This window comes from Eptatretus burgeri, chromosome 6, assembly GCF_056783735.1.
Source record: "Eptatretus burgeri isolate ZD-2024b chromosome 6, Ebu_testis_v1, whole genome shotgun sequence".
NCBI lineage: Eukaryota > Metazoa > Chordata > Myxini > Myxiniformes > Myxinidae > Eptatretus > Eptatretus burgeri.
In genome coordinates, this window is record NC_140966.1 from 60249322 (window position 1) to 60275045 (window position 25724).

Genomic DNA, 25724 nt, shown 5'->3' on the forward strand with positions numbered 1-25724 from the left:
ATGTAAAACCAGACATCATTTCAACCACTGCTGTGATTGCCATGTTTCAATTGCTCGGTAAAGGTAAAGTTTCAAATCCTGGAATATTTTGTCTTCTCATGGCCGCCATTGGAGGAACTGGGGGGGGGGGGGTGACCCGCCAACTGTTACCTCCGGCTCTGCAATGTTCGTGTCATCTCTGTTTGGATTTTGTGTTAGTTTTTGCATGTTTCTTTGTATTTGCTTTTCCGCACTTGTTTGCTTTATGCGCTGAAATTAGACCCAGAAGCCACATGATCTTGAACCCTATCAGAAACTGTCCCACCAATGGCTTTTTGGCCCAATGAAAAATGCTCACGGTGTTGATTAGGATAACCATATGAAATCCCAGTGGTGTTACTACTGATGGTCGCACTTGACCTACACTGGTCAAAGTTAATTTACTTACATATGCTGGAGACGTTTTAAAATCTCAATTTTGAATAGTTTGTGTCGATTCTGGATGAGCCCCACCCCCTCCTACCCCTCACCACACGCGCATGACACGAGTAGTGACGTGTAACTGATGACTGCATTATTGAGTCTGAGTTATGGTGTATTTCATGTTTATGAAGTCAAAGCTACAATAAGTGAGGTTTGCTGCAAATAAATTGCAATCATTAGAGGTAATTAAATCGCACGTATTGGCCATTTGGCCCATCCTCGCACTTCCATCCATTACAGGTGGTGCTAATTATGCAACTTACTACATGGAGGGAATTTGGCCTCCGGTGGTGACACACAATGGCTGACTATTTTTGAAAGATGCTTCGTGAGTGTAAACAGCCGCAATGTAAATGCAAAGGGAGCTGTTGGATTTGCCTCGCGGTCTGAAGGGTGGCGTGCTGTGGGACGAGGGGTCCTGCCGCTGGCACTGCAACTGTGCAGAGCGACTCTTTGTTTTCATTTTCGTACAAGACATCGATGATGAACACAGTACAAAAGTGTGGCCAAATTTAATTGCAAAATCTTCTCCAATTCCAGCTCCCCCTCCCTCCTCAAGTTATCTAGTCCCGTCACGTCGTGTACGACTTCTGGTGACATTCATGATCAGATTTCTCCAAACATCCATATCCTGCACTGCTTCCTGAGATTCTGGCAGATACAGCCTTGTTGTAGCCTTTACTCCATCCATCTTGCACATATAAAGTCTGCCTCTTCCTCCCTCTTCTTCCCTCAACCATACTCAGCATGGTTGACCTCTCCACACTTTCTCTTTCTGCATGCATGATACGTTGATTTCCCCAATTCAAACCACCCTCAGTGCCCCTCTTCTCATTTCTCAGCAATGGCTGGAGGCCCTCGCTCCCAATCAAGAGGTCAGAACCATACAATGGAATCGAATAAAAGTTGAATTTTTTTTCTAGGCTTCCTGGTGGCCATGTTTGCTTCGTTATTCACATGGCACCATCAAAATAATGGATTGCTCCACAAATTTATGTGAGGGGTCAGGGTTCAATTACAATGTTGCGTAGCGAATACGTACAGCACCACTTGCTTAAATAACCAAAATCGATTAGTAGAATTTACAACATGATGCACTGCATTTTGGGCTTTCATGGAAGTCGTATATCTGGGGGAGCTCAATCTTGTCTGATGGTGTGAAACAACTTATTACCTCCACCACCGAAGGTGAAGGAGGTTATGTTTTCACCCCTCTCTGTCTGTTCGTTTGTCTGTCTGTGTGCAGGAGATCTCAAAAAGTTGTGGACGAAACTTGGTAGATGCGTTGAGTGTGTAACAAGGAAGAATTGATTGGATTTTGGTGAAGATCTGGATCCGGATCCGACTATTCGAAATTTTAAAGTGATTATTCATGAGAGAGATAGGGCCACAAACAATATATAGCACGACATCTCAAAAATGTATTCTATATGTTCTCGTGGATCAGGCATTACATGGCGGAGGTATGCACTCTACCGAGTGCCATTCCATTTCGCTAATGAAATTGGTGGCCAAACATGACCAGAAAAAATACATACAATTAATTTATTTTACCATTATAAAGATGCTCGATGAACTAGAGAGTTCATAGAATACCTTACCCTGCACACTTGAGAAACAAGGACATGGATGGGGGGAGGGGGAGGGGCAGGGGGATGGGGGGCGAGGGGGGCAGTACGAGCAGCAAATTTAATTGGTCGTTATGACATTAAATACCGTGATATTTTTATTCTCATGTTCACATTTAAACCCCTCTCTTACCATTGCCCCCATACCACCTCTTCTCCTAATATGCTCCCTTTCCTTCCCTTCCTTTACTTCACGACTCCTTTCTCTTTTCTCCTGCCTCTTCCCAGCACCTCTCTTTGCTTTTTCGTCCGCCCACCCCATCCTCACTCCTTTCCCTCTGCACTTTCTTACACTAACGTTGTATATGGATAGCCCCATAATAATACTTGGCATGTGAAAGTGATCACCAGAGTGATGATGATGATGATGATAAAGATCGAAAAATTAAAAGGCGTTTCATGGCACTTGATTATCTTCTTCAAACATAGCTCGAAACCTTTTAGGATTCACAACCAGAGCTCTTGGTTATGTGCAGAATCTCTGGCTCCATTATCTTGGGAGGAAATGTCAGACTGCAAGCCATCTTTACTAGGTGGAGTTGGAATGGAAATTAAATATCTTCAAAACATTCAGTAAGGAGAAAGAGACAAGTTAGAGAGCTTGAGCAGACGAGACATATAAGTTTACATCCTGAGAGCAAAACGAAATCCATCGACATACACTTTAGTGCGTCTGGTGATCCCGTTTTGGGACAACAAGGGTGTTTTGTTGGCACCTGGGGAATGCCCGAACCATCACTGGCAATTGTGTTCGGGGAAAGGAAGCTCAAAAGGTATTCGCATCCGAATACCATAAAACACCAGCTCATATCTTCAAGATTGGACTGACTGATGAGAAAGATAACTGCTTCAAAATGCTGCTGCACCACCCTACCACCCTTCTACCCAGTAACCCGAAAAAAATCCCCCAACCTCCCTCTTTTATTCAGTCTTTTACTCTCCCGATTCAGTTGTCATAAGCTATGGATTTCCTCAAACATGAAAAACCTCCCTGGGAGAAACCACAGTGGGGGAATTATGGCGACAAAGTCTGTTTTGAATGTTTCATTCACTGAGCACAGCTTTCCTCCATAACAGGCTATGACTCCAAAACAAACCAAGCGTTTAGACATTTCAGAAGTCTGCAATGAAGGATGAGTGAAGGTCTGCATCTCCACCTGTGTGGGGGATCAGCTTTTCTGCACATTCAATGACTTATCAGCATTTTATGCATGACAGTAATTTTCACAAAATGTGTGACTGAGGAAGGAAGTCGATGAGCAAATGCACTCGCATTGGAGTTTTCTGTCAGTAGATATGAGATTACTGTTATTACTGTGATGTCGCTTTGTAGATCGTTCTAATGCTTTGGGCCGCAAGGACAGCCGAGAGGTTTACGTTCTCGTCTTTGAGCTGTCTAGCCGTGGTTTGAATCTTGGCCCAGCTCTAAACTGTCACCCTGTTGTTTGAATTACAAGGCGATCCATCAATGGGTGTGTTGTCCTTCGGATGGACTTTTATACTGGGTGTACCGTCTGCTAGTATTAGCTGGCGGGCGTTAAAGACCCCACACTCTCTGTGGTGAAGAGTATGCACGTTATCCCTGGGACACTGAACTCATCACAAATTCCTGCCAAAATCACCTTCAGTCAAACATCAGGCCTGGCCAGTTGGTTTGTGAAAGACCTGGGCAAACACTTCCTTCGCACCTGGGAAAAACACTACAAACACAAAACAACAACATGGGTTTGCCTCAGGTGGGTGTAATTTGGGATATTAAAGAATAAAAAAAACAGAACAGCATTCTTCAACATCACAATGTCAACAGATATGGCTCCTCCCACACTATTGCATCATTATACATACTCTACCAAGTTTGATTTAAATCCCTGAAGCCAGATTCAAAATATTAAATAATTCTGGCTGCCAGACCATGTGTCCAATCAGGTTGAAATTCAAAACATATATATTCCCCGTGACTACTAGATTATAACTGTGACATTTCCTGTCGATCGATGAAATGGTTCAAGAGAAATAAAAATTTTAAAGATTTTTGTTGAATCCAATATGGCTGCCAGACCATGTGAGCCATTAATTATAATTCATGAACACCCTGTTATCCTCAAGGCTTGGGGAATGTGAGTGAGGTTCTCCCTCGATCTGACAAGCCGTTCTGGAGAAGATTTTTTAAAGTTTGTTCTTCAAAAAAAATCATAGCTGCCAAACCATGTGACATATGACGTCATAGGTGGAGAACTTTTTGTTCCTCATGGATAAGCGATCACATATCTAAAGTTTTGCTTCGATCTGTTCAGCCGTTTCAGAGAAGAACATTTTTGAAGGTTTTTATGTTAAAAACAATATGGCTGCCAAACCATGTGACCAATGACGTCATCACTTTTTCCCCCGTACAATTTAGCCCGAGATGACTCAAAAAATTTTCATACTAATCGGATAAAACGTTCAACATATGCAATTATGATGTCATAACGAAGCAACCTATGACATCATTAAAAAAAAAATAACCTTCGTTTCCCATGATTAGTACTTCACACGTGCCAAGTTTCAATTTTTATACGCCCGAGATATATATATATATATATATATATATATATATATATATATATATATATATATATATATATATATATATATATATATATATATATATCGGGGCGTATTATGTGATACCGGTCGTCCGTCCGTCTGTCCATCCGTCCATTCCTGTCCTCACTCCAACTCCCAAAGTTTTCAACTTTCACATTTCATATTTGGTACATAGGTACAGACTGTGGAGACAGTGTGTCGCGACATACATTTGTCTAAAGTGGTTGCGATGGCAACCAGGATGCTGTTTTCCATGTCGTAGCACAATTCTGTATATACCTTCTTGTTTTTCATAAATTGACGTGTTTGAATATATAATTGTGTGTGTGTGTCTGTGTGTGTGTGTGTCACAGCGACTTTTTCGGGCGTATATTGTGCTCACTTGCGCTCTTGTTTTCTTTGGAGCGGTGTTGGAGATGCAGAGGTCCAAAGTTTTTCCTTTTTTCCAACAAGACTGAGTTCGTAATTATCATTAAAACATTCTGCATGAGTAGTCACATCTATGGTGAAAAATTTGTGTCAATCGGATAAGCGGTTACAGAGAAAATTAGCATGGATGGACAGACATATACCTTGAAAACATAATGCCTCCGGTGATATCCTCAATGGAGACATAAGGAGCAATTCTATTGTTTTTTTTAAATGATTTCCAAATATGGTAGCAGGTTGGTTGTGTTATTTCACTGTCACAGTTATGGTGGAAGTGGTGGTTGGTCAGGGAGGTTAAATCAGCATTTGGTATCAACAAGTTATTTAAACTGATTATGTATTGTGAATAAAATGCTTTCATCATCAATATAGCACTTTTTGCAGCCAAGTTATATCTTTGTGGAATAATTCTGTGACAATAAGGAAAGTTAAAAAAAAAAAGATTGACCTTGAGCCGCTGTCACACCTTAACGTTTTTGCCAGCGTATGGCAACGTATCAAAATGCATGTAAAACGCTGGCATACGCTGAACTATTGATGTTTTTTTCCAGTTTTGAGCATATTCATAACGAGTTGGACGTATGTATAACGTATTTAGGCCCAGTCACACCTTGACGTGTTAGCCAGCAATGGCAACGTATCAAAATGTGTGTAAAACGCTGGCTTACGTTGAACTTTTGATAATTTTTTTAAAGATTCGGACGTATTCATAACGAGTTGGTCGTATGCATAACATATGAGTAACGGACACAGAACGTTTCATTGTCTTATAGATAACTTATACCAACGAATGCTTAGCCTGTTGTCGGCGTTCACAACCTATGCCCAACGATAGTCTAACTTATGCATAGCGTGCTGCACGTATTGCCAACGATCACGTGGCGTAGCCTATTAAAAGGCTGCCGCACAATGATTCAAATCATAACCGCCAGAGAAATGGAAGTGTCAACATCGCAGTCACACCTTGGCGATCTTGCCAGCGTATGCCGACCTCTGAAAAATGCGTCTAAAACACTGGCGGACGTCGAATACGGTATGGGTAAGTTTGGTATACGTTAATAGAACGCTAAAGTACGCTATCATACGTCGTAGTAAATGGAGTACGTCTTGTAATTTTAAACGTGTTAAAAATTTTACGACATACTTGCCGTATGCCTCACACGTTCCGCATGTGATGGGCATTAGTTGTACGCACGATATGCGAACGTTGGCACACGTCGACAAAAGTTACTTGTAAGCTACTCATAAGTCAAAACACGTCGAGGTAATGGTTGGCGTACCCAAAAGTTATTTCTAACTTATGAGTAACGTGGTTTGAACCAATTCCTTATGTATTTCCAACGCACATTGACGTATGTAGACGTATTTGATTGACGCCTTCCGGACGACCAAAGAACTTACTGAACGTGTTTCTAACTTACAGCTACCGTATAATGGCGTATTGGCAGCGTTTAGGGGAATTGGTATATAAAAATGGGCTTCACAGGAGGAACCCGTCAGTGTTCCAGACTGCATGGTTTTTTTTATTATTTTCTTCGGCATGACGGTGATGTTGACACTTCGATTTCTAGTGGGGTTATAATATAATATAATTAATAGGCTGCCGCTCAACGATTTAAATCATAACCGCACTAGAAATCGAAGTGTCAACATCACCATAATACCGAAGAAAAATAAAAATATAAATAAAAAAACCATGGAGTCTTTTTTTTTTAGACAGCGTTTTAGACAAATTTTTCATACGTCGGCATACGCTGGCTAAATCGTCAAGGTGTGACAGCGGCTTTACATTTGTTTTTTGGGGGTTTTTATTTCAATAGGCTATAACTCAGAGGAGTTTAAGTGACACTAAAGTCAAATCAGTCTATGACGTAATGGTTAGAGCATCTGCTCTGTATCTCGGAGGTTGAAGGATTATCCTGGCCATGGCCAAGTCATACTGTCGGCTTTAAAAATGGTACGTGCTATTTCCTTGTTTACATTCAGCATTGATAGGACAGAACACGGACAACCCTGTAGACTTGCATCCTCGTGGAGGAGGAAATGTCGATTTAATTGCCCTGAGCATGTCAAGAGAAACTTAACATTAAAATGTGGCATCAGGGCCAGTGGCTTAATTTCTTCAAAGTTCAGCACGTGTGTGTGTGTGTGTGTGTGTGTGTGTGTGTGTGTGTGTGTGTGTGTGTGTGTGTGTGTGTGTGTGTGTGTGTGTGTGTGTGTGTGTGTGTGTGTGTGTGCGCGTGGCTTTTGTGTACTTCCCTGTAATTTGTGTGGAGGCCTCCACATTTTGTGTACAATTGGCAATGAAACACATGTGTGACATTAAATGATTCAACCTCATGGCTCTGGAATATGCAAAGCATTTAGCATCGAGCCAGTGATCGTAACGGGTATATTGCCGTCAATGAGGTGAAGTATAAAAATAAAGTACGGATGATTGTTTACTTTAAATAGTCATAATAAAAGATCATGGACAAAGGGAGCTAATTTTGTCAGGTGGTCGGTTATTTATTAATTTATTTCTGACTTTCTGTGTTCATGGACTTTGACGAGGGCCAGATCACAAACTTTTGGGTCTGGATCTTGTATTTATAAATACAAAGTCAATGTCGACACTGACCTCATCTCGCCGACTGTGTTCAAATGGAAAGAGCTCAAGGCAGGGTGACTAAAATAGTTCCAGGAATGGACAGTCTCTATCTGAAGAAGAAAGGATGAAGGCAACACTTTTTGGAAAGTGACACAGAGGGATTTTTTTTGAAATGTTTCAGATAATTACCTCTTTTGAAGGTTGAAGTGATATACGCTTTCAAAAAAATGCTGAACCAAACAGCAAGAACAATAATGATTCGGAGTAGTTATACGTGTGGAGTAGTTGACATGTGTTCATGTGAAACAGTCTGGATTCTGGAAGGAAAGGTAGTACTTATTAGGGATAGTTGGAGAGATTGAGAGGGAATTATACAAGTGTATGGAAGTTACAGATGACATCTAGAGAGGTAGAATTGCATGTCGTGGTTTTGAGCTCTTTACTGACACCTGACCAGAGGTCGAGATGGTTCATGCAGCAATGGGAGCCTAAGGCTATGAATGGCCCAATGAAGCTATACGACCCCCCAACTGGTGCCGTGCCCCAGAGCATGAAGCCAATTTGTGACTCGAACAACTGAGTGATTTCGAGGCAGAGCCAACATATGAAGGACAAATCATGCTATAATACCTGGAGTCAAAACCAATTATCTTTATTACAATAACAACTAGAAGGCATTCGGTAGAGTGCATACCTCCACCAGGCTCAACGGTTTACACTTTGCATTCAACTGAGAGGCTGAATCCGAATCCGGACCTGAACCAAAATCTTATTGGTTTGTTCTTGTGACCTAAGCAACTGATCATCCTAGTTGTGTCATAACCCACACACAACTTTTTGAAATGTCACACCATATATCGTTTTTAGCCCCATCTCTCAATGGTGAAGAATCACTTAAACAAATTTTAAAATTCTCGTAGCTGGATTCGGATCTTCACCAAAATCCAATCATTTCCTCCTTGTCACACACCTAATCTGTGCAACAAATTTCGTCCAAATCTCTCCATAACCTTTTGAGATATCCTGCTCACAGACAGATAGACAGGAGTAACAACATAACCTGTGCCAACCTTCATTGGTGGAACCAAAAAGTGCCATATTGCATATAAGGTCATGAACCACAAAACAACACGAGAAATCACATAAAGTCATAAACAAAAAAACAACAATATAAATAATGCCTCAACCACTTTAATCATTATTTTTGGGCCCAAGTCTTTGAAGAAACATTTCGAACAGGCCTGACATGTTGACATTAAGTGGCAGGGATTTGTAACTTGTTCAAGGTACTTGTGACAACCTATCTATTCTTTGCAAAAGACACCATGTGATCTTTAATGTCTACCTACAACAAGTACTGACAGACAGGTTGTCCATGTTTATGTCCTTCCAATGGATTGATGCCTCACCCTTCCTACAAAACACCAGAGTGAAAGTTTGTCACTGGCTTGGGTTTCAAAGCCAGTGTAGACAGCACAGAGGAGAATTTGCATACCTCCAAGCTATCCTACCAGCTCAGAAACGTTTGGTTAAGAGATTCAAGAGCTTATCACATTTCAGCTGCAATGCTTATAAATGTCCAGAGTTGTATGGAGGTTGAAGGGAGAGGGGGTTTGGGAGGAAATGGGAAGGGGTTTCGGAGGAGGTAAGCGTGAGGCGAAGGGATATGTGCGGTGGAACATTAATTCCGATTCATACTGTCTCCTCAAAATGATTCTGCATAGAATAACAGTGAAAATGGAAACAAAATAATGTCTGAAATCCATTTTTTACTGGTCATATGATGAATCTGCGTCAGAGTATATAGCGATCCATCCAGGATTGTGCCCAATAGTCAAGGAGACTGCTTTGGCAGCACCGACGTTCTGCACAGAGTATGGTCCCGATGGATGGATGGATGGATGGATGGATGGATGGATACTATAAATACCGTCCAGAGATCAACACCACCCAGAGATAAACACCGCCTGGACACATCAGGAGACAAACACCGTCCGGAAATAAAAACCACCCAGATACGTCCAGAGAAAAAGACCAACTGGACACGTCTGAAGACAAACACCGTCCAGACACATCCAGGGACAAACACCGTCCAGAGATAAAAAAAAAAAAAGAACTGCCCAGAAACGTCCAGAGAAAAATACCACCCAGACACATCTGAAGACAAACACCACCCAGAGACAAACACCGTCCAGACACATCCAGGGACAAACACCGTCCAGAGATAAAAAAAAAAAAAAAGAACTGCCCAGAAACGTCCAGAGAAAAATACCACCCAGACACATCTGAAGACAAACACCACCCAGAGAGAAACACCGCCTGGATATGTCCGGAAACAATTTTTATATTTTATTTATATTTTCATTTACAGATGCTTTCCGACAGTTCTGTGATTTTTCCTGGTGTACAGGCTTCAATGTCCATCAGCATGCCAAATTAACGTGTTTCTCAATTGTCTCGGGCCGCTCACCTGCATTTATCTTTTTCATTTTTTTTTTCACTTATTTATATTTTCATGTACGGACCATTACGGACGCATTAGCTGAAGCCATGACGTGCGTGTGTTGGTGCAGGGAATTGAGTTGAATGAGGCGGTGTTTGCGAATGTGTGTTGCGGTTAGCATTAGTCTGAAGGGTTAGGAATGACTGGGATGGGAGTGGAGAACTGAGCGACTCCTGATCTATAAAATATCCCATATGGTCTGTGCTTCAGATAGCCTCTTCTAATCGAACTCCTACTGCATGGCTTCTCGTGCCGACCCCTGTTTCCAACCGAATGCAGAGGTGTGGAAGGCAGGTGTCTGATGCCTTAAAGCCAGACTTGTTCCGGGTCGGTGGAACTCATTAGCCTTGATTTGGGAGTCTGCCAAAGAGAAGGACAACTCTTATTTCAAACCCGATCAGGTAGAGCTCATCCGCCTCGGTCGGCAGTCCACCACCAATAGAGGTAGAAGCACCTCCAGTTTCCCTCGACTCGGACTAGTTTACCAATTCCACTTGCACTGTGAAGAAACTGGATTCTCATGTTGAGTTGCAGGGCAAAGGGCTGGTTGTTTTGTGTTGGGGTCTTGGGGTCTTGGTTTCTGCTATTTCTCTAATTTCCTCTTCTCTTTTTTTCTTCTATTTTTTATTTTTATTTTTCTTCTATTCTACTACTTTCAGTCTCAGCTATCCTGTGTCCTTCTTGACTGGGACTTCCTGTGGAATCTGATTAATTCTGCCTGTTACACAGGTCATGGCTACCTGGTAGCATAGGATCTCGAACCCATTGGGAATGCTCTGGGAGGCTGGTGTAAAGTGTCAAAGTGGTTGTACTGCCATGGACATGGACGGTGGTTGGTTCAGCCACTTTTGGCTGCATTCCTGAGGCCATCAGAGTGGAATTGTATGACAATGTGTTCGTTTGAGTTGCTTTGACCTCTATGGAATGTCTTGGTCCAGTTTTGGACTTTCTAGTTATCTCTGACTGCTGAATGTCTGGTCTGTTAATCATGACAAATTAAATATGACGTTATAATCACTGAAAAATAACATTATACCTGCATGTGTCAACCCACTAACTTGTGCGCTGTGTTCAAGTTACTTTAATAGTGTTTTCTCTAATATTGGGGGGTTTTATCTAATTTTACTTTGTTCAATCATATGTTCATATCAATTCACCTGGTCTGCGGGCTTTGTCAGAAAGTAGATTGGATAATGACATACAGTTAAGCCCAAAATTATTCATACCCTTACCAAATTTGGAGTATTTTGAATCGTGTTATTTGAGGAATGAGTTTCTTCTGGCTTAAGTTGCATAAGAATGTGACAAACATCTGAAAGAATCCTGCAAGAGACATTTCAAGAAATACATTGTTTCTGGGGTATTTTATTGATAGATTTACAAAAAAATGCCATGTCCAGAATGATTCATGCCCTTGCTTAAGGCCGAGTCACACCTTGATGTTTTAGCCAGCAATGGCAACGTATCAAAATGTATGTAAAACGCTGGCTTATGCTGAACTTTTGATGGTTTTTTTTTTTTAAGATTTGGACGTATTCATAACGAGTTGGTCTTATGCATAACATATTGGTAATTGACAAAGAACGTTTCGTTACCTTATAGATGACTTATACCAACGAATGCTTAGCCTGTTGTCGGCGTTCACAACCTATGCCCAACGATAGTCTAACGTATGCATAGCGCGCTGCACGCATCGCCGACGATCACGTGGCGTAGCCTATTAAAAGGCTGCCGCACAACGATTCAAATCATAACCACAGGAGAAATGGAAGTGTCAACATCGCAGTCACACCTTGGCGATCTTGCCAGTGTATGCCGACCTCTGAAAAATGCGTCTAAAACGCTGGCGCACGTCGAATACGGTATGGGTAAGTTTGGTATACGTGAACAGAACGCTAAAGTACGCTATCATACGTCGTAGTAAGTGGAGTACGTCTTGAAATTTTAAACGTGTGAAACATTTTACGACGTACTTGCTGTATGCCTCACACGTTCCGCATGCGATGGGAATAAGTTGTACGCACGATTTGCAATCGTTGGCACACGTCGACAAAAGTTACTTGTAAGTTGCTCATAAGTCGAAACACTCAAGGTAATGGTTGGCATCAGTGTTTCAGACTCCCTGTTTTTGTTTTTTTTCATCGGTATGACGGTGATGTTGACACTTCGATTTCTAGTGCGGTTATAATATAATATAATTAATAGGCTGCCGCTCAATGATTTAAATCATAACTGCAATAGAAATCGAAGTGTCAACATCACCGTCATACCGAAGGAAAAAAAAAAAAACCAGGGAGTCTGGAACACTGACGCGAACCATTACCTTGACGTGTTTCGACTTAAGAGTAACTTGCAAGTAACGTGTGTGGACGTGTGTCAACGATCGCGTAACGTGCCTACAACACGTTACTCATAGGTTAGAAATAAGTTTCGGGTACGCTACACATTACCTTGACGTGTTTCGACTTATGATTAACTTACAAGTAATGTGTGTCGACGTGTGTCAACGATCGTATAACGTGCCTACAACTTATGGCCAGCGTAGCGGAACGTGTGAATCATGCGATGGCATAAGTCGTAAAATTTCAAGCATGGAAAATTTGAGGACAACCGCAAAGTACAACGATGAAAGCCAGCATACTGCGACATATGGCAGTGTTTTTCAGCGTGCTCTCAATGTTTCCAAAACTTACCCATAACGTATTCGACGTGTGCCAGCGTTTTAGACATTTTTCAAAAATCGGCATAAGCTGGCTAAAACGTCAAGGTGTGACTGGGCCTTTAGATTAGTTCAAAGTCGCATTCAGTAATCAATGGAAAAGGCTCTGTTTGTGATTACAGCCTCCAAATGGTTTTTCTACTTGCTCACAATGTTTTTGCATGTCTCTACAGGGATTTGGGCCCACTCCTCATTCGCGAAGGTCTCCAGGTCTTTGAAGTTGGAAGGCTTCCTTGCCATCACTCCGGTCTTGAGCTCCCTCCACAGATTCTCGATTGGGTTGAGGTCCAGACTTTGGCTTGGCCACTCCAGAACATCTACATCATTATCCCGGAACCATTTATTGACTGAATTGGCGGTGTGTTTTGGATCGTTGTCCTGCTGATACGTCCAATGCTCCCTGATGTGAAGTTTCTCTGCGGACTGTTTGATGTTTTCCTCAAGGATCTTCATGTACTGCTCCTTTTCATGATGCCATCCACTTTGACGAGATTGCCGGGCCCACTGGCTGAGAAGCATCCCCAAAGCATTATGCTCCCGCCTCCATGCTTGACGGTCGGGACTGTGTTCTTAGGGTTGTATGTTTCACCTTTCTTTCGCCAAACGAAAGCAACATCTCTGTGCCCGAAAAACTCCACTTTCCTCTCATCTGACCACAGAATTGAGGACCAAAAGTTTGGGTCTTTGTCCAGGTGAGCTTTTGCAAAGGCCAGATGAGTCTTTCTGTGCCTGGGATGGAGGAGTGGAGTCTTTCTTTGTCGGCGTCCATGGAGACCCCCCTTGTGCAACGTCCGCTGGAGTGTCTGCCTTGATATCTTGGTCCCTGACTCGCCAAGGTTGTTCAGGAGAGCCTTAATCGTGATCCCTGGATTGTTGTTGGCCTCTCGCCATACTTTTCTTGCCAGACGAGGCGACACCTTTGGCTTCTGACCACGTCCTTCAATGTTTTTTTTTTACAGTGTGGAACTCCTTGTATTTCCTAATTATGCTTTGTACGGTGGCAACTGGCACTCGGAACTGCTTTGAAATAGCTTTGTAGCCTTTAACCTCCTTGTGAGCATTCACACAACCGAAGGTGCTCACTGACTTCTTTCTTCTTCGCCATGCTGACAATCACCTGAGAATGATTGCATCAGCTCCCCTTAATTTATAGTCTAAAAGCAGAGTGTTGTTCTATAACATTCCTCACTGTGCATTCAATAGACCACATTTGTAATGTATTCTGATTGTATGCACACATCTTGGAATAATTGCATAACAACATGAAGAATCTTAGGAATATCAAAAGCAGGTGCATTATCACAAACATTGGCCTCAATTCTGAGACTTGGTATGGGGTATGAATAATTTTTGACAGGCATAAAAACAGAAATCTTAACATTTCTATTGTTATGCTAACAATGTTGAGCCAAAATATATGTGGATTTGTACATGCCAACTAAATGTCCTTGGGTGAAGTGAAAGTTCTACCACTCTCCAGCTTGTAGGTATGAGATAAATGCAAAACTCTCAGATTTTTCATAGGGTATGAATAATTTTGTGCTTAACTGTATCTTCCAACTCTTTTGTAATACCGAGTTACATCTTTTATCGACTTGATTATCCTCCATCCCATGGTCTTGGTATTTATATCAAAGACTCTTTGCCTGTAGCTCATGAAAACTCGTTCAAACTAGCACTCATGAGTTGATGTTTGTGCCTTGCTCTCCTCTATTCCACAACATATCAGTTTTCTCTATATCGTTCACTTTCATTATCCTCCTGTGCAATGCTTGATGCCATCTCAGACAGCATTGACCATAATTTGTGGACAGACCCCAGCGACAAACCCCCAGCGACAAACCCCCAGCGAGGTTATCACGTCCATGCTATTTTATTGCATCCTTAATTTTGAATCGTAGTATTTGGTGACTTCAACGTTCACCACAAGGAACGGCTGTTATACCCTTTGCAATACTGACTCTCCTGGCATTTAAACTTGTAGTTTTTCTGTTTCTCAAAATCTCACCAAAATTATAGCATCTCCGACTCATGTCCCTGATCGTGATTCTGATGGAAGGTACTTACTGAATCTCTTCATGTGTTCCAACCCGGATAAATGTGTTGCCAAGGTTTTGCCTCCAATTGTTAACTCAGATCACTCAACTGTTTCTGTATGTGTCATATTCATCACCCACAACTACATTTCATCCTTTTCACCGTACTCTTTTTCAGTTTGGGAAGACCGGTTGGGATGGATTTCATTATTTTTCTGGCTGATGCGCCATGGGCATCTGCTTTCAGGCTGGCTCCGGATTTGGCTGCTGAGGAAATATCCCAATGGATTCACATTGACATTGAGAATTATATTCCTTCATGTACCAATCAGATACAGGTTCATTCTCAACCCTGGTTCACTCCTACTTGTACAGTAGCAAATGCTCATCATAACCATCCTTTTCAAGCAGTACCATTTGTTGGGGACCTTTGGTTCAAAACACCTGTTTTGTGGAGCAAGTAATCACTGTAAGAGAGTTTTGGAGGATATCAGGCAGTAATATTCAGACTCTGTTGCTGGCTCTATTACGACGCAGCGGCTTGGCTCTAGCGACTTTTGGTGGATTGCCAACAGTTATTAACCGCAAGTCATCTACACCTCCTCTCTTTCATGCTCCTGAGTTTCTTACCAACCCCTTTGGATAGGGCAAATCTTTTTGCAGAGCAATTTTCCTCTTTTTCCTCAATTAAGGGAGTCGGTGATCATTCTCTGGTGACTAATTACCATGCCGTTAGTCTTCTTACTGTGATTTGTAAGATCTTTGAATGCTTTATTAATCATGAGCTTCTTCGTCACTTTGAGGACAATGAACTTCTTACTGACTGTCAGTATCAGTGTGGCTTTTGCCATTCCAGGTCGACTGGCGACTTACTCTCCCTAATTACTGATCATTTTAAGAGGGCTTTCGATTTTGGAGGTGAGACCCTGGAGGTGAGATTTTGGAGTTTAGTTGCCTTGGATATTTCAAAGGTCTTTGATAAAGTGTGGCCTAAGGGACCACTGTGCAAGCTTCAGTCGTATGGTGGGTCCGGAGGAATGTTGCTCATAATTTCTGCTTTCCTTTCAAACCAAAAGTTGAAGGTGGTCCTTGATGGCCAATCATCCCTTATTTGCTCTGTAAATTCTGGTGTTCCTCAGGATTCTGTTCTTTATCCGACTCTTTTTCTGGTATATATCAATGACTTGTCTGATAACGCTTCATCCCAGCTCGCCATGCATGGCGATGATTCCACACTCTACTGTGCATCCCTTTAATTCAAGTATCACTTCTTGTAGTGAGATTTGTGGCACACTGAACGATGATTTAGAGAACGTGTTGAAGTTGGGTCACAATATTGTCTGGTAACTTTCAATGCCAAGAAGACTAAATTGCTGTCCCTTTCTCGTTCTAGAGACAGAACTTTTCCTACTGTGCACATGGGTCCTTTGATCTTGCTGGAAGTATCAAACCTGTATCTACTTAATCTTGCCGGAAGTATCAGACCTGAACTTACTTGTACATACTTGAAAAGATGATATCTCCCCTAATCTCAGTTGGGAGAAGTATATATCAGAGTGCTTCTATGCAAGTTGCTTGTCTCTATCGAGCCCAGAAATATCTACCTCCGGAAGCTATCCTCTATTTGTATAAGACAACTATACACCCCCTTACGCAGTACTGTTGCCACCTTTGGGCTGAAGCATGAGCCTGTCATCTGTCCTTATTAGACGGGCTCCAGAAGTTTGTCATTAATTTGGTTGGAGTAGAGCTCGACTGTTCTATACAAGCGCTTTCACATCATAGGTCTGTTTCTACTCTAAATTTGTTTCACAGATATTTTCATGGCAATTTCTCGACTGCTCTTTCAAACTTGGTACCTTCTGTCAGGGTCTTTGGTCAGGAGACTCGTTCTGCCACAACTTCACACCTGTACACTCTGGCCATACCTAGGTGTAGAACGAAGAGCTATGCAAGTAGCTTTTTTCCACGTGCTGCATAAATTTGGATTAATTGCCATTTACATGCTTCTTTTCATCTTACGATCCATTTTCTTTCAAGAATAATATAAATTACTTCCTTCTTCGTCTTTGATCGTTTTTCTTTTCTTGTGTAGCCCTACACATTCAGTGGCTCTTGGCCTTGTGTTGGACAAATTTCAATAAAAAAAACAAACAAAAAAAGGAATAAATCGATTACTCGAGTTGAAGTCAACGTAATGCTATCTGTTCCACCTTCTTCTTCGGAAACTTAGAAAGCAATAGATTTTTCTATTGAAAGGTACATCTCCAGCGATGGATCCAATTCCGGCAGAAATTCATAAGGCCGGAGGTTTCAATCAACGTCGGGACAAGAGTCAATACCTGACGAGCACATAGAGAGACACATTAATTTGTATATAAATAAACAAAACTGTCAAGTTTTCTGCAATCATCGAGGTTTCTCTTTATTAACTGTTGCAGGAAAAAAAGAATTGTAAAAGATGGTTGAACAAAATTCTCACAATATATAATTTAAAGAATGGTTTACTTCGACAGAGCCAACGTGGCTTCAGAAAGAATCGCAGTACGATCGACATTGATTTTTGCCGCTCAAGAGCTCCAGGAAAAATGTCAAGAACAAAACTCTGATCTTTGCACAGTTTTTTGTTGATCTAACAAAAGCTTTTGATATCATTAACCGTGAAGGCCTTTGGAAAATAATGTCTAAATTTGGCTCTTCTGCAAAGTTTATCAACATGGTGAGACAATTCCACGATGGCATGCTTGCTCGTGTCCACGAAAATAGAAAATATTTGAATGTTTTTTCAATCACAACTGCTGTAAAGCAAGGGTGGGGTTTGGCTCCTTCCCTTTTCAGTATGATTTTTACTGCTGTGCCCTTTTAATGCCTATCACAACGATTCTCGCACAGGTATTTGTGGGAAATTATCCAACTGATGGTGGATTTTGTTAACTTTGTGAGATTACAGGCCAGAACGAAACTGAAAGAAGATAAATGTATGATTTCTTGTGCTTGCAGATGATTGTGGACTCACTGATATTTGACATCAGAATTCACAGCAAAACATAAATCGTTTATCCCCAGCATCTGAAAATATTGGACTCATAATCAACACTGGCAAACCTAAAGTAATGTATCTACCAGCTCCAGAAAAAAACACACTGCGAACCGAATGTCATGATCAACGGAGTAAAGCTAGAAGCAGTGGATAAATTCACTTATCAAGGGAGTATTCTTTCTTGAGCTGCTCACATTGATGAGTAAATACACGTACGAATCTCTAAGACTAGTAAGGCCTTCGGCAGATTGCATGCCAGAGTTTAGGACTGCGGAGGCATTAACTTGAAGAGGAAGCTCAAGGTATGTAAAGCGATAGTTCCATCAACTTTATTAGATGCATGTGAAACTTGGACAGTCTAACAAAGACGCACAAAGAAGTTGAATCGATTTCTCTTAAATTGTATGAGAAAAATCATTTGAGTTAAATGGCAGGATAAGATACCTGATACGATTGTTCTCACCCAAGATGATATGTCAAGCATCCGTGCAATACTGGATCAATAGCAGGTCATGTTGTAGGATGCCTGACCAACATGTTCCCAAAAATATATTTTATGGAGAAAGTAACTGAGCAAAAAGATCCAGGGGTGGCCAGAAAAAAAACGTTTTAAAGATACTTGCAAAGGCTTCTTTGAAAGATTTCGACATAAGTATTAGTTCTGGGGGAAACATGAGCATAAAATCACTCTGACTGGCATAACCTCAACAAAAATGGTGCATGTTAATTTGAAAATACATTAATCTGAGAATCCGAGTTGAAATGACAACAACACAAATCTAGAACAACCAACATTCCTATCACAAACTCAATTTCTTCATTATCCTGCACATTCTGTTAGAGACAATTTATTTCAAGCAAGAAGTGCACTCATAAGCCATCTTTGAACTTATCTCAACTAACGTACCAGTATGTCTTGTCGAATGATTTTTATATATATATATATATATATATATATATATATATATATATATATATATATATATATATATATATATATATATATATACACACAAATATAGAGATACTTGCTCTCAGAAAGGAAATAATTAATAAGTGTTGATGCCATCTTTAGTTGAAAAACTGCACCACACCACAACATTCATAACTCGTGATAACCTGTGGCTTTTCCATGGAGAATTTTATAGAGAATTCTGTTTACATGCAAGATTTCGGTTGCCACTGTTGAGATCTCAATTTATTATGATTGAGGCCCATCATAAGGAGCTAGATGACTCAATAGGGAGATCTGTTCAAAGGATATATAGGTCATAAGCAGTATTCATCACATTTTGTGAAATGTAATAATGCTGGCTTCTGTAAAATATAATAAATTTCCGCAGCGTGGTGGAGTACTGCTCTCCCCTCTGGGCTGGTGCTCCTGCCTCTCACCTTTCTCGGCTTCACGCTGTGGAAACCAAGGCATTTAGGATCATTGGTATCTTCCGTGATGAGGCCGAGTCTTTGGGTCTCTCACTATTTCAACGAAGGCAGGTCGGTGGTCTTTCTGTCTTCTACCGTCTCCTCTCCAGTCTCGCCCCGTCCCCCCCCCCCCGCTCTGTCTGCGATATGTCCCCCACCCCATATTTCCGCAGGGCGCTCGAGGACCGCCAGTGACCCCCTTCTGGTAAAAGTACCAAAATTATGAATCACTGCTCACTTTTCATCTTTCATTCCTCTTTTTTCCCCACCTTTGGAATAAACTCACCTCATTCTCTTCAATCCCATTCTTCCCTCCATGTCTTTGAAACAGCTATTCACCACCATCTATCTTCCTCCATCCAAAACCATGATCTTTTCTACCCCTGTTAATCCACCCCAAACCTTCAAATTCCCTGCTTTCCTTCGCGAAAGTTTCTTGTCGTGTAAGGTCCTGAAAGTCCCTGCTATGTCCATGTTGAATACCCCATTTTCCCTGCCCCATCCCTCTCTCTTCCACAGATCTCCTAATGTCTCTGTTTCCCACTGTTTTGTCCTTCTCTCTCCCACCCCCCTTGTTGGGTGTTGTGTGTTCGCTCTCATATGAGCCTCGACAATGTATCCAAAAAAAAAAAAATGTTCAACCCTGCTCTCATTTAATTTGTCAGCTGCTGACTTGATTTTCTCCCATGTGTCAGCTGAGAAAACTCAAGTGCTTCGTGCCTTTGGGGAGAGTTTTCTGCATCTTCCTGGCCTTTTCTTGTTTTGTACTAAGCATGTTCATTTCAGGTGTTGCAAAGTATACCTCACACCATTGGAGGAGATCTTCAGCTTTTCTGCTATATTCTTCATAGTGTGCCCTTCTTCTCATAGAGTTTGGATCTTTACACACTGTTCTGTTGAAACTTGCTTGCTTGGTGCTATTCTGATCCCACTTAGAGACTTTCAAGCAAGGGAACAATCCGATGAAAACTAATTTCACACATTCACTAATTTGCAAGCTTTATTGTGGTTTATTGCACAGTAACTCTCATTAATGTAAGTGGTTTTTGCTTACTTCAATAATTTATTATTTAATGTACAAAAATCCACAAACTGTTTCCTGCATATTTTCTTTGTGGTAAGTGGATATTACCAGCACATGGTAATATTGTTGCGGTTCTGGGAACCGCATCCCTCCAAAGCAATAACTACCATCATACAGCGGTCCCCAGACAGTTATTCCATTAATGTACGTTCAGATAGTCCCTTCCCTTTTGTTTAGTGGGACAACGGGACAGTGCGTTGTGTGGATCTCATAGTTAAGTCTGATTATATCTCCATCTTCATTCCTCCTCTTGAAATAAATCCAAGCAGACACCGCACTCAGACAGCCGCCTCTAAAAACTGCAGCCACACCCTCAACATGTGCATCCTTGCAGAGGCCAACACGTGCAGCATGTGCCACGGCTGGGGTAGGGGAATAAAAATCCACAACAACACCACACGAGCATCGACAGTGCAGCTGCGAGGATACAGCGATACCCTCAAAGGAACCTCTGCCGCAAGCTGGAGATGATCGTCTGACGTTTCCAATGATCTGGGCTGAGATTGCTGGTTGCATTGAAAAGGCATACGAATAAATATCTCTCAGAGGCTGCACGGATGTTGTTTTTCACAACACAGAAGCAAATGACCCAATATCTGCGACAGCGTGGCTGGCAGCTTGGTTCCGATAACTACATCGTCAGAGGCCGATAATAGAAAAACAACAACCACGCCATGTTGTGCAGGACACAAGTGTGCAAGATACGGGTGGCGTGTTCTTTTCAAACCATTTCTGCATTTAGTTATATCGGCATCTTCTTTTCCCTTCATTTCTCCATCTGATACTTATATCTCTATTCTTTTTCATTCCAAACCTCCATGCAATTATTATATCCGATCGTTCCCCTCAATTCCTGGCACAGTTCAGGTTTGGCCCCGCACACACGATAGCAGAATCAGGTGAACCCGCGCGCTGGCCATGTGCTTAATGGCGGATCCGCGCACACTGTAGGGGGCATGCTCGATGGCAGGTGGACCTGTGCTTAGCTCGTGACACCTTATCATCGTACAGAGCAGGGCACGAATGGCACACATCTTGTTCTGGTCTGTGCATGGGTTTATCCTCACGTCTTACCATCTGTGCATGGGTTTACCCCAACACCTTACTGTCAGTCCCCGCTGGTGGCCACGGGTGTTCCCCATGGACGGTGAATGTCTCCTCACCTCTCCGCCCGGCGAGCCGCGATCAGGCAGAGGCGTGCTGTGCAGTTCGGATTGCTCGGGCCGTGTGGCGCATTGCGGAGCAGGCATTGATCAGCGCTAATGGGGGGTGCCCAGGCGGGCACGCGGGGCCGACACGACCCTCGGCCGGATGCTGGGGCACGGTCTGGGAGATCGGTGCAAGGCAATTCATGTTGCGGAGTTCGGTGCGGGGTGATTCATATCATGGGGCTCGGAGTGGGACGATTCCGCAGCTTGGAGTTATCTTGCCGGAAGTGGAGTGGAGCCGCTACCGGCCATTACAGCCGGGCCACACAGTGGTCCGGGCCCAATCAGAGCAGATGATTCAGGTGACGACACCGCTTCGGGGTAATTACCCCACCCAAATATGAAGACTTTTTTAGTTGAAAAGATCCTGGAATCTGAAAAGCACCAAAATTGTTCCAGTGATAATTGGATCAATGCGAATGAGAAAGAACCTGACAGAGATCTCAAAAACCATCCCAGGGAATATTACTACAAACAAACTACAGTTGGAGGCTGTCCTGGGTTCAGTGACGATCCTGAAGACAGCCCTCAGAACAAGACTATGAGAACAACACAACTTCACCTCTTTGCCCACGAATCACGATCCCTCACCGAAACGAAGGTGGATACTTCGAGTTCTGAGGACTGTGAGGACTCTATTCCACCTTCTGAAACCCGAATTATGGAGATAACAATTACACACACACACACACACACACACACACACACACACACACACACACACACACACACACACACACACACACACACACACACACACACACACACACACACACACACACACACACACACACACACACACACACACACACACACACCTCACTCTTTGTATATATATATATATATATATATATATATATATATATATATATATATATATATATATATATATATATATATATATATATATATATATATACATATGAATGTGTGTATTTGATAAAGTGTCGCTGAAGTGTTACGGCCAAATGAAGGAATGTACATATACATCTGTAAACCATATAGTTCACTTTCTGCCCTTTCTCGTTTCTGATTATCTATTGTGCTTAACATTTCACATGTGCACATGTTACTTCAAGCAGGCCTTGTATGAAATGGTGGACATTTTGGGCATTTTTTGGGCTGACTGAATTGTTCACATGTAAGTAAACTTATAAACCCTTCATCTGAAAACTTTTTTTTTAAACCCTCAAGCTGGCCCCTTTCATTGGAGGACAAAGACATCCTTGGACCGAATTTTAAGCTTTTTGACTTTCGATACTCCATTTGACAATTTTCATTCATCTCCTTGCTGCTCAGAGACAGTTACTATAGATTCACATTGCACCCTCATCATGAACACCTTCGTCATGAACACCTCTTGTGGGATTGTAATGCTGATCATCTCTGGACACCCCTCGGCCCTCTGAATTGGCATGCCAATTGTATCAAAATGATTTTTTTACAAGGATCTAAGGCTTGTCATGGAGCTTTATGTAAATCACATGCAGGAACTAGAATGGCACTCGGTAGAGCACATACCTCCGTCAGATTGATTCGTTTACGTTCTGTATCCCACCGGTAGGCTGGATCTGGATTCGGACCTGAACTAAAATCTAATCGGCTTGTTCTGGTTACCTAACCAACTCATCCACCAAGTTTGACCTATCACTCAATTGTGAAGAAGCACGTAAAAATTCTCGGATTTGGATTCGGATCTTCACCAAAATTGGATCAATTCTTCCTTGTCACACCCCCAACATGTCCACCAAGTTTTATTCAAATCTGTCCACAACTTTTTGAGGTCTTTTGTTCACAAACAGACAGACAGGGGTGCAAGCCGGTAGGCGGCGGGTCGCCAAGCAGGAGGTAAAGTATTCCATATATCACAGAAACCGGAATATATTTGATAGAGCATCACCGGTAGATCATTCGTGCCAAATTTCATAACCCTACGTGGGATAATGGCTTTTGGAATAGATTTCGCGTGAACGGTACCGATTTTGAAGGTTTTTCGGTTGTTGCTAGGGAACCAAAGCGTCCCTAGCAACCATCACAATTTCCAAAGCACGAGATCATCAGATGTACCTACCACCCAAGTTTGGTCAAAATCCGCCCACGTTTACTACCAATTATGCTGATGACAAACGAACAAACATCCAAACAAACAGACAGAATTACTGACAATAAGGGTCACCTATTTCGGCGACCCCAAAAACATAATCTCCCCTCACCTTCGGTGCCAGAGGTAAAAAGACATTAGTCAATATCGATATACGATAACGTGAATTACAAGGACAAAATCATGTGCGATATGGGATCTGAACCCAGGTACACTCAATGCTTCTTCTTATTCTTGGTTGTGAGTGGCATCATTGGCTGAGGAGGATGCAACTGGACCACTAATGCAACGTTCCCTGTAGGTTTGGGCAGGAACTGTGAATTTGTTCAGCGTGCTGGCAATGGCTCGCCTACTTTTCATAAAGGAAACAATAGGATCTTTAATGTCCACCAACTAATGCTGGCAGAGGGGATGCCCCGGTTTACCATCCATCCAAGGAATGGCACACATGCATTGATGAATCACCCTTCCTCTGAGGCACAAGGATGACAGTTTGTCACTGGGTCATGATTCAAACCCAGGCTAGGTGGCTCAGCCGCAAATGTGTGTATCATAGGGCTATCCTGCCAGCCATACACGAGCTGCATCATGAATCGGTCCTTCAGATACAAATATGGACAGGCCAAGCCAAGACTGTTGGAGGACTTAACAACAAGCCAACAAACAAACACCATTCATGCATTTTAGTAAAGATTGGAGTAAATCTTTTTTTGTTTCCATAATAAGACTTATTTTGATTTACAGTAGTTATGTCCACCACCAAAGGTGGACGGACGTTACGCTTTCACCCCTGTTTGTCTGTCTGTTTGTTTGTGAACAGGATATATCAAAACTTTATGGACGGATTTGGACGAAACTTGGTGGACAGGTTGGTTATGTGGCACGTACAAGTTGATTTGATTTTGGTGAAGATTCGAATCTGGATCTGAATACGAGAATTTTTTTTTAATGATTCTTCTCCATTGAGAGACAGTGCCGAAAACGATATATGGCGCAATATCTCAAGAAGTTATGAACAGATGCGGACGATACTTGGTGGATGAGTTAGGTAGGTGACAAGAACAAGCTGATTGAATGCTCGTTGAGGTCTGGATGTAGATCCGACCTATCAGTGGGATCCAAAACGTAAACTGTTCAGCCTGGCAGAGGTATGCGCTCCACCGAGTGCCGTTCTACTTTGTTTTCGTTTACCTTCTGGTTTCAGGTGATGCACATTAATGGAATAATTATCTACATGGATTCTTGACTTCTTTACAGAAAGTAAAGGTGGCTGGGGGAAGTAGGGGATGGGGGTGACAATGAGTCAATGTGACAAAAAGTTGGGGTCCTAACACCCCACAAGCCCCAATCGTGGACCGGTACATGCTTATAGTGTCAAATCTGCACACATACATAATATGTAGCATAAGAGAGAAAATTAAAGAGTTGAATGCATACACAATGAGAGTTAAAAAGATTGTCAGGAAGGAAAAATAAACATAATGGTACCATGCAAAGGGAAAGGTGAAAGTGAAAATAGCAATTATCCGACGATGTATGATCTCTGATAAAGTGAGGACAAACTGTCCATTTTGCTCCTACAGGTGTGCCTCTGGTCAACGGTCTGAGTAAAATGCCAGCCTGCAATGGCGCACGGAATACAGGCCGTTCCGTCTGCATCGTATTTGCTCCTCGACTGGTAAGGACACCACATATTCTTCACTTTTTTCATGCCTCGACCCAATAGTCCAGCGGATTAGCAAACCAATTGTTCATTTTTTGATAAAAGCATCAAAATTGGCACAGACATAGATAATTACAGAGTAAACAATTTCAGATATGGAGGGAGGCACTTGAAATTGTACCTATGTTGGCCAGAGCGGCCATTTTCCAATATGGCCGCCATGCTGCATTAGCTTTTCGATAATGCCGACTAG

At 42.1% G+C, this 25724-nt stretch overlaps 1 protein-coding gene across 1 annotated transcript in view; it reads left to right on the plus strand.

Annotated features, from left to right (window-relative positions):
• LOC147024898 (uncharacterized) overlaps positions 1 to 25724 on the plus strand; it is a 68482-nt gene that overhangs the window by 27996 nt on the left and 14762 nt on the right. Inside the window, exon 2 of the mRNA XM_085885261.1 lies at positions 25392 to 25486. Coding sequence (XP_085741387.1) covers positions 25392 to 25486 — 95 coding nt within the window. The remainder of the gene's footprint in view (positions 1 to 25391; positions 25487 to 25724) is intronic.